This window comes from Rhinoraja longicauda, chromosome 21, assembly GCF_053455715.1.
Source record: "Rhinoraja longicauda isolate Sanriku21f chromosome 21, sRhiLon1.1, whole genome shotgun sequence".
Lineage (NCBI taxonomy): Eukaryota > Metazoa > Chordata > Chondrichthyes > Rajiformes > Arhynchobatidae > Rhinoraja > Rhinoraja longicauda.
In genome coordinates, this window is record NC_135973.1 from 29,995,592 (window position 1) to 30,005,853 (window position 10,262).

At 39.3% G+C, this 10,262-nt stretch overlaps 1 protein-coding gene across 1 annotated transcript in view; it reads left to right on the forward strand.

The window, feature by feature from the left end:
• nubp1 (nucleotide binding protein 1 (MinD homolog, E. coli)) overlaps positions 1–10,262 on the forward strand; it is a 53,028-nt gene that overhangs the window by 39,110 nt on the left and 3,656 nt on the right. The window contains exons 6-10 of the mRNA XM_078418204.1: positions 678–768; positions 4,304–4,458; positions 5,841–5,951; positions 7,084–7,186; positions 9,223–9,306. Of these exons, the coding sequence (XP_078274330.1) occupies positions 678–768; positions 4,304–4,458; positions 5,841–5,951; positions 7,084–7,186; positions 9,223–9,306 (544 nt within the window). The remainder of the gene's footprint in view (positions 1–677; positions 769–4,303; positions 4,459–5,840; positions 5,952–7,083; positions 7,187–9,222; positions 9,307–10,262) is intronic.

Here is a 10,262-nt window from a genome sequence, read left to right on the forward strand (position 1 = left end):
TTATTGTGAGAGAGATGCTTGAGGCACATGACACCAATTCAGGGTGAAAGCAATGGCACCCACAATACTTGAAATTGTTCCTTGAAAATGATAAATGCGATTCATAGTGAATTCCTAAATGTCAGTTTGCTCCAGGGTTCATTGGCCACCTCCCTCTCCCATTTGTTGAAGCTCAGTTGCCTCACAGACACACAAACTCTATATTTAGGGGTGACACAGTGGTGCAGCTGGTGGAGCTGCTGCTTCACAGTGTCAGAGACCCGGGTTGGATCCTGACCTTGGGTGCTGTCTATGTAGAGTTTATACACAGTCAACCCTGTGACGGCATGGGTTTCTTCTGGGTGCTCTGGTTTCTTCCCACATCCCAAAGACAAACAGGTTTGTAGGTTAATTGGTCTCCGTAAATTGCCCCTGTTGTGGAAGCAGTGGATGCGAAAGTAGGATAACATGGAACGATGTGACCGGACGATGGATAGTCAGCATGGACTCGGTGGACCGAAGGACCTGTTTCTATGGTGTATCTTTCAATCAATCTGATTTTCTCTTGTTTTTTTATTGTAGACCTCATTTTATAACGGATGCGTTTTCCACTTCTCCCATTTTATGGTATGATTGTTTTTCTCTGCACAATGTGGTTATAGTGATAATGTCTCTGTTTTATCTTTTTTGTCTCATAGTATGTAGAAGAAAATCTGGGTGTAATGTCGGTGGGATTTTTGCTCAGCAGTCTTGATGATGCTATCATTTGGAGAGGACCCAAGAAAAATGGTTGGTATTCTTTTGTTGACTTAACCATTTCTGATTTAACTAATGCCCTTTCCGTCATTGAAAGGTTTCAAATACATAACAATATGGGAAGCAATTTCAGGTAGCATTTGTGTTTCAATTCAATGACTCTTCGTCAGAATAATTTCTTTAATCATTAATGCAATATTACAATATACATGAAAATACAGGAACCATGGTATGGAGGAAAGCTAGTTTTGATGAGGTGAGCACTCAGTCTAGTGAGTGTACAGATTAATGCAGCAGTGAGGACCTTCAATGATCATGATTGGCTTCAGAGATTGTGGAGGCATCGATAGTGATAGTTCAAGAATCACTGGAGTCAGGAGAAGTTCCAGATGATTGGAAAATTGCCAATGTTACCCCACTGCACAAAAAGGGAGCAAGGCAGAACAGTGGGAACTGTAGGCCGATTAGTCTGACATCTGTGGTTGGTAAGATTTTAGAGTCCATTATAAAGGATGAGGTTATGGAGTACTTAAAAGTTCACGATGAAATAGGCCAAAGTCAGCATGGCTTTGTGAAGGGGAGGTCTTGCTTGACAAATTTGCTGGAGGTAGGTAGTGTAGAGAAAGCAGGGACTCTGCAGAAGGACTTGGACAGGTTGGGAGAGTGGGTAGAGAAGTGGCAGATGGAATATACTGTAGCAAAGTGTGGAATCATGCATTTTGGTAGTAGGAATAAAGACGTAGACTATTTTCTAAATAGGGTGAGAATCCAGAAATTGGAGGTGCAAAGGAACTTGGGAGTGCTGGTGCAGGATTCCCAAAAAGTTAATCTGTAAGTCGAGTCAGTAGTGAAGAAAGCAAACGCAATGCTAGCATTTATTTCAAGAGGGCTTGTATACAAAAACAGGGATGTAATGTTGAGGCTCCAATAAGGCGCTGGTAAGGCCACATTTGGAATATTGTGAGCAATTTTGGGCACCATATCTGAGGAAGGATATGCTGGCTCTGGAGAGTGTCCAGAGGAGGTTTACAAGAATGATCCCAGGAATGAGTCGGTTAACCTATGAAGAGGGTTTGTCGACACTGGGCCCGTACTTGCTGGAGTTTAGAAGAATGAGGAGGGACCTCATTGAAACATACAGAATAGTGAAAGGCTTGGATAGAGTGGATGTGGAGGGCATGTTTTTACTAGTGGGAGAGTCTAGGACTAGAGGTCATAGCCTCAGAATTAAAGGATGTTCTATTAGGAAGGAGATGAGAAATTTCTTTAGTCATAGACAATAGAGGGTGGTGAATCTGTGGAATTCTTTTCCACAGAAGGCTGAGAAGGCCAAGTCAGTGGATATTTTTACAGCAGAGATAGTTTTTTGATTAGTACGGGTGTCAGAGGTAATGGGGAGAAGGCAAGAGAATGGGGTTAGGTGGGAGAGATAGATCAGCCATGATTGATGGCGGAGTAGACTTGATGGGCCGAATGGCCTAATTCTACTCCTGTCCCTATTGATCTTATAATGTGCTGTGATGTCCATCCTTAATATTGCCAATCAAGTACCAGCGAAACCGAGTCGGGTCGAATCCATTCTTGATACGCAATGACGGGGAATCAGGAGATTAGATTTTCTTAACAGGCTCATTGACTGAGGTTGAAAAGTTAGTTGTGTGGCCAACTTCCAGAAAACAATGGTTTTGAATTAAAGGTATGTTCAACCCGCTTTTTTAAATTAGTTGCATTTGTGGGATTGGGAGTTTAAACAAGAAACTAACTTTGCACATTTTCACTGTAGAAAATTGAGTTAATATTAGATATTCAGTTGAACTGGCAATCATGGTTCTTAGGAGTGTATTTTTTAAGCAGTCCAGACTATGAGAACTGTTAATCATTTCAGAATGTACCTGTAATAGCATCACCTTTGGTGGAGGATTACAAATGTTTGAATAAACCGCAGTGCAGCTGTGCAGCCATCGAGTTATCTTGTTATCCTGTGTCTGAGCTCAAGATATCACAGTACCAAGCTGTGTTTTCCTGATGTCATATCGGACTGACTGCAAGTGCAAAAAGCAGAATTACTTGGCAATTTTGACTTTCATTATTAGCTTGATATTTTTAGAATTGATAAAAAGGTCATTGACCTGAAACGCTAACACTGTTTTTCTCTAAACATGCAGACAGACATATTGAGTATTTTCAGATATTTCACAACTTGTATTTTCAGTGTTATATATCAGATTACACCTTTCAGAATTCTCATTTTTCTAGAGCTTCCCCTCTACTTAAATTATTAACACTTCATGTCCGTTTTATGATTCCTATCTGCAGTGGTTGGTATGGCTCCCTTATGCGTTGATGATTGTGCAATATTAAATGTGTGGTTAGAACAGATTCTCAATACATTATCATGACTTCCTCTGACGTATATTCTACTATTTTGGCTATTTGTTCAGTATGTTAAGGTTTCTGATGCCACCAAATATTTGGTTGTTACTGGTGGCTTTTGGAAACTCAGAAGATGTTACAGCACAGGAGTTGGACATTTAACATCAATTCACACACTCTGACATCTCTATAGTTATCCTTTAACATTTATCTTTTTCATGCAATTATCTAATTTCTGAAATTTTAATTTTAAACATTTATTTTAACATTTTATGACAAGGAATTCTAAATTAGAAACGTCAGCAACAAAAAAGTTTTTTTGCTGATCCCTTTTGAGATTATTTAAAATTTGTGCTTTCCCATTGCCATCTCTCCCATCAGCAGAGAATCCAGTGCTATTTATCTTATTGTGCTTATTCTAATCTCTAAATTTTTTTATTGAGCCACCCCTTAACTTCTCCTTTCTACGTGCAAAGACCTTTCCATACTATTGATTTTATTTTACCTTTTTTTTTCCTTCAATATTTTATGCTTCTGTTGAAGAAGTGCTCAAACTATCCATATTGCTCCATTTACTAATCAGGTAAAAACCTCTATAAGATCACCTTTCAATCTCCTCTCTCTATAAATCTCAGTCCCTTGAGTCCAAGCAACATCCTTGTAGTATTTTTCCAGCACTCTTTCCATGTTAATGACATCTTTCCTATAGCAGTGTGTCCAAAACTTGTACAACAGCAACATAACATCCCAACCTCTATAGTCAATGCTCTGACTAATAAAAAGGCCAGTGTGCGAAAAGGCATCCTCACATAAAACAGTTAACAAAACCCATTTGATTAACCATTTCAATATCAGAGTCTGCATTGATATTATAATAATATGCACTCTTCTAAGTTTCTTTCCCACTCAACAATTAGATCGCCCTGAATTATTGTCATGATCTCTGAACAGCGGGTGGTATGTGTCAGAGTGTGAGATAGTTTTCCTCCTGACTTTATGCTGCTTTACAATTGTAAAGTGCCTAGAGTTTCCCAGCAACTTTGTGTATCTCTTATTTAAGACAGAGGCTAATAAGGAATCATGAGGGTGAATCCATTCGTGTTCAAACATATTATGACAGCTTGTTGAAAATTTTTATTTTGGTTTTCCTTCTTAGGCAAGCACTTATTGACAAAATGTTAATTGGTTCCTTTAGGTTTGATCAAACAATTTCTGCGAGATGTGGACTGGGGAGAAGTTGACTACTTGATTGTTGATACACCACCTGGTACCTCAGATGAACACCTCTCTATTGTACAGTACTTGAGTGCCACGCCGGTGGATGGTGCTGTGATCATCACCACTCCCCAGGTAGGCTGCCTGATATAAACAGAAAACCAAGGCTGCCTGTCCTTTGGGGTTGTCTGGACATTTAATATAACAGCATCTCCTATTTCGATTGGGCAGCTTATGTGATATGAATATTGATTTCCCTAACTTCAAGTAATCCCTGCACTCCCTCTCTCTCCATCCCTTCCCCATCCAAGTCACACCAGGTTCCAGTTCTCACCTAGCAAACAGCCTGTTTCCGTTATTATTATTACTTTTGTGCATATCTTTCATTAATTTGCTCTATATATCACTGTATATGTTTCCCTTTCCCCTGACTAGTCTGAAGAAAGGTCTCGACCCGAAACGTTACCCATTCCTTCTCTCCATTCCTGCCTGTCCCGCTGAGTTACTCCAGCATTTTGTGTCTATCTTCGGTTTAAACCATCATCTGCAGTTCCTCTCTGCACATTTAATATAAATCTCTGGGCAACTCAGGAGAAAAACCCTGTGGCCATTGAAAATGATGTGCTTTTAATCTGCAATTCCCATTTTCTTTGAATAATTTTGTTAATGTTAATTGAGGTCGTGTGAGGGTGGCGGTGGGAGACTTTTCATGGACAGATCATTTGATAGAACCACGGTTGAAGTCTTGCAGGATAGATGTGCAATTCCTCAGACGGTCAATCTGAAATTGTTTTTCAAGGACAATAGAAAAATATCCAGATTGTTGGTAATCTAAAATAAAGAGAGGAATTCCTGGAAAAACCCCATATTGGAGAGAGAAACAGTTTTGGTTTTCTGCCTAGCTTGATATCTATAAATTGAACTTGTGGTTATCAGATACACTTGCCACCCATCACTGCACCCAGATGCACACTGTGTGGGTTTTATGAATACTGAAGTGTAAGTTCTGCAACACTTTGTTGCAGTGAGATCTTTCATTAACCTGAGGCGTGTTTAGAATCTTCAGATTTTTGCAATGTAATTTGATATTGTGAAATATCTGAGGGATCTTTGCAATGAACATTCATGTAATTTGAAATCTGACAAAAGGGATCCTGAATTGTTTAATATTGGCGATAAACAATATGAATCATCCTACCACAACTAGAGAGCAGTCCTGACCTGCTATCTACCTCATTGGAGACACTCGGACTATATTTGATCAGTTGTTACCGACTTTTATCTTGCACTGAGCGTTATTCACGCTATTCCCTTTATCACGTATCTGTACACTGTGGATGGCTCGATTGTAATCGTGTATTGTCTTTCCGCTGACTGGTTCGCACGCAACAAAAGCTTTTCACTGCACCTCGGTACACGTGACAATAAACTAAACTCAATCTTAAATGCCTTTAGAATATAATTTGTACTCTACCATCTGCTGTCGTACTGTAATCTTTATTCTGTTTTTTTAATAGGAAGTTTCACTACAGGATGTTAGAAAGGAAATCAACTTCTGCCAGAAAGTGAAACTGCCTATAATTGGAGTTATTGAAAATATGAGTGGTTTTGTGTGCCCAAAGTGCCAGGTGAGCTGTGTTTTACAGAGTAGATGAATTTAACATTTTAAAAGAGCAAACATTTTTTTTCTCTTTGCTTATTCCAGTGTTTGTTGCATCAAGTTACAATCTAGCGTTCAGGCAAGTGACTTGACCCGTGGCTTTTTGTAGTTCTTACACTTGACATATAGCTCAAACTTATAAGTAAAGTAAATTATTCTTCAGGAGATTTCCTAATTCCCAGTGCTGGGACTAGATGGAAGTGTGTAATTTAACTATTGTTGAGTTTCAATCTTGACATTAAGCTGGAAAGATTTGTGTGAAAATATTGCCAGGACCTGAGAGGCTGAGCTATAGGGAAAGGTTGGGCAGGCAAGGACTTTATTCCTCGGAGCACAGGAGGCTGAGGGGTGATCTTACTGAGGTGTATAAAATCATGAGAGGAATAGATAGCATGAATGTTGCAAGGCTTTTTCCCAGGGTAGGGGAATCAAAAATCAGTGGACATAGGTTTAAGGTGAGAAAGGCAAGATTTAATAAGATCCTGAGTGGCAACTTTTTCACTCAGAGGGTGGTGGGTATATGGAACGAGCTGCCTGAGACAGATACTATAGCAGCAAGTAAAAGACACTTAGATAGATACATGGATAGGAAAGGTTTAGAGGGTTATGGGCCAAATTCGGCCAATTGGGACTAGCTTAGATGGTGTATCTTGGTTGGCTTGGGCAAGTTGGTCTGATGGGCCTGTTTCCATGCTGTATGACACCGACTGCACATAAAATAGAACTGGGCAAGATAATAATTTCCTAGGGCAAACTTTGTGAGTTTCAGAAATTAAAAGCGGCATGCGTTTTACAATGAGGCTGAAGAGTGGGTAAAGGGTGGTGGGGAGATTTATAATAATTTTTAAATTAAAATTTATGACTGCCTTTATCCAAGTTTTGCAATGAAGCAGCAGCTTAGGGCCCCAATAAGTACATATGGGTGTATTGCTCTGTATGCAACTAAGGCGTGAGGACTGAGAACCCCTCCAAAAGGGTACCTTCCATAGGATTGAAGTGTCAAAAAGGACAAATCAAGGGTTAAATCAGTTCTATTTTTTTGTTGATGTGTAATGTTACCATTACCAATGTTGCTTATTCTGTGTTCTTTATGCTTACAGCATGAATCACAAATTTTTCCACCAACCACAGGAGGTGCCATGAAGATGTGCAAAGATTTAAACATTCCCTTTCTTGGGAAAGTTCCCTTGGATCCCAGGATAGGTATGTCCGAGAGCTACCTCACAAAGAACTTCCCTCAAAGAAAAGCAGTGATTGGTCTTAGCAACAGCTTTGCACAAGATCGCAAGAAATGAGAGTTGTGGATGTAGCACTGTCCATCACACAAACTAGCCTCCTCCCATCGACTCCATCTAAACTACATGCTACCTCGGGAAAGCAGCCAACATAATCAAGGACTATTTTCACCATCTTCTTCCATTTTTTAATCACTGCACTTTGTAACTGTAACTCTACAACACTTTAACATTATATTCTGCACTCTTGTATTTTTCTCTTAGCATTAGCTGTTGTACTTGTATCATGGAGCGTGGAAACGGGCCCTTCGACCCATCTTGCTCATGCCGCCCAACTACACTAGCCCCACCTGCCTGCATTTGGCTCATATCCCTCTAAACCTGTCCTATCCATGTACATGTTTAAATGCTTCTTAAACATTGTGATAGTACCTGCGTCAACTACTTCCTCTGGAAGCTCCTTCCGTAGACCCACCACCCTTTGCGTTAAAAAAAAGTTACCTTTTGTGTTTTTATTAAATCCTTCCCCCTTCACCTGAAACCTATGTCCTCTGGTTCTTATTTTCCCTACTCTGGGCAAAAGTCTCTCTGTTTACCTGATCTCTTCCTTTCATGATTTTGTACACCTCAATAAGATCACCCCTCATCCTCCTGCGCTCCAAAGAATAAAGTCCTAGCCTGCTCAACTTCTCCCTGTAGCTCAGTGTAGAAATTTGACTGGATAGCATGCAAACATTTTCACAGTATCTCAGTACACTTAACAACAATAAACCAATAACACTACCAAGTCCGGAGACCAAATACTACTGCTTTCTTATTATTAGCTGCCGTGTCTTTAAGCTTATCCAGCCACTGCTAAGCTGAAGGCGGTGTACAGGGTTTTTGAAAAATAAATGTTTTTGCATGTTTACCTTGAGCTCCATTCCCCTTGAGATGACAGTTGACATTCTATTAGCTTTTCTGATTACATGAATTTAGTGATTTGTGTAAATCCCCCTAGACTCCATTGCTTGCTTCAGAGTTAAAAAACTGAAAATAGAATCAACATACTTTACAAATCTGTCATTTTTTTCTTATCCATTATTTGGTCTCTTTTTTTCTTTCAATAGAATTAGATTGCCTTCCGTCTCTTTTTTCTAATCTACTGACTATTGTTCCCAGTTTTGTAAGTTCCTTTTGTGTATGTGGAAAGCAGCTCTTGAGATCTGAAGCTTGGCAACTGAGCCTTTTCACAAGAATGGCTGAATAGTGAATGTTCATTACAGTCACCAGTAAGAGTTTACATCTGCACAATTAGTTCCTAAACTTGCTTCCAAATTGCTGATACAGCTCCAACAATCTTCCAAGGGCTTTCCGATTCTGCTATTTTTAACCTCTTCTGCATCCTTAATTTCTATTGCCCCTGTCCTTGGTGGATAGGCCTTCAGCTGCTTGAAAGCAAAGCCAAGGAATTCTTTCTGAAAAAATGCAGGTTAGCTGATCTAAATCTGGATTTAAGTTTAAGAATAAGGGGTAGGCCATTTAGAACGGAGATGAGGAAGAACTTTTTCAGTCAGAGAGTGGTGAAGGTGTGGAATTCTCTGCCTCAGAAGGCAGTGGAGGCCAGTTCGTTGGATGCTTTCAAGAGAGAGCTGGATAGAGCTCTTAAGGATAGCGGAGTGAGGGGGTATGGGGAGAAGGCAGGAACGGGGTACTGATTGAGAGTGATCAGCCATGATCGCATTGAATGGCGGTGCTAGCTCGAAGGGCTGAATGGCCTACTCCTGCACCTATTGTCTATCACCGATCAGAACACATTAACGTGGTTTGTGATATTTTTGGGAATTAAAGAGTAAATGAAGTACTATCTCTTTCTGAAGTAAACATTTTAAATGACAGCGTTTATTCAAAGTAGAAGTGATGTTCTTTCAATCTTAGCGCTTCAGGAAGTTAGAGGCCAATGTTTGCTTCTTAAATGTTTAATTTAGTTGAATAGATTTCAAATATATTTTAATTTCATTACAGGAAAGAGTTGTGACGAAGGCAAATCATTCTTATCAGAAATACCTGATTCTCCTGCATGTGTTGCCTACAAGGATATTGTTAAACGTAAGTAGTGTTTATTTTCATGACAAATAAAGACTAAGAGATTATAATTTGACCTGGGGTGTATAAATTGCATGGAGGTGGCAATACGGCAATGTATCGATCTGAACATAGAACATACACTTTTTCTCCATTGGAAATCATTAAGGAAGCTGAATATTACTTTTATATTGTAGTTATGCAGATCAAAGGTTGTTTGAATAATTCCTTCCGATATGATCAACTAGAACATCTCGATCATTGATTGTCTTTCATTGTTTTGTGAAAGCTTCCATTTGTCTGGAATTTACTTTTATTTTGGAGCTTGTTCAAATTAAAAAAAAAAAAAATCATCTGTGGACAGGACTATTTTAGGAAGGTGGATAGACATTCCTCCAGGAGTCTTTTTTTTGTATATAAAATTGTTTGTTTAGGGAATACCTAAGAGTCACACTGGTTCACTGTATATGATAGTCTTCCTGAACATGAAAAGGATGGGTTGTGTTTTAACTAAGAAATCCTAACCCAGCAGCTAGGTCACTTTTCCACTGCCCACGCGCATTGAAAAATAACAGATATCCTGTGATCTGATACTTCAACACTAACACAAACCATACCCCTTAATTGACTAGCAGAACAATACAGTGTTGTTGTCGACACTTCTGAGCCCATGTAATCATTTGGCATAACAAATAGTGGATATTACTGGTTCAAGGTGATGGTGGAACATAGAATACATACTACATGTGCTGAGTGAAAATGTGTGGTGTAACTCAATCATCTTCAAGGACTGTGATGTCTGTTTTGAAATTTTAAACCAAAGAAAGGCACAAAATCCAAAAAAATTGTTTTATTGGTAGAATTGTTCACAATGACAGGCTCCATTCCCTCCCCACTCCTAAATACCCAAAGAGAAGACTTCAAAACTGGAGACACTGGTAATCAATCATAGGTAATAATCAGTTAGTTACAAATAAAGT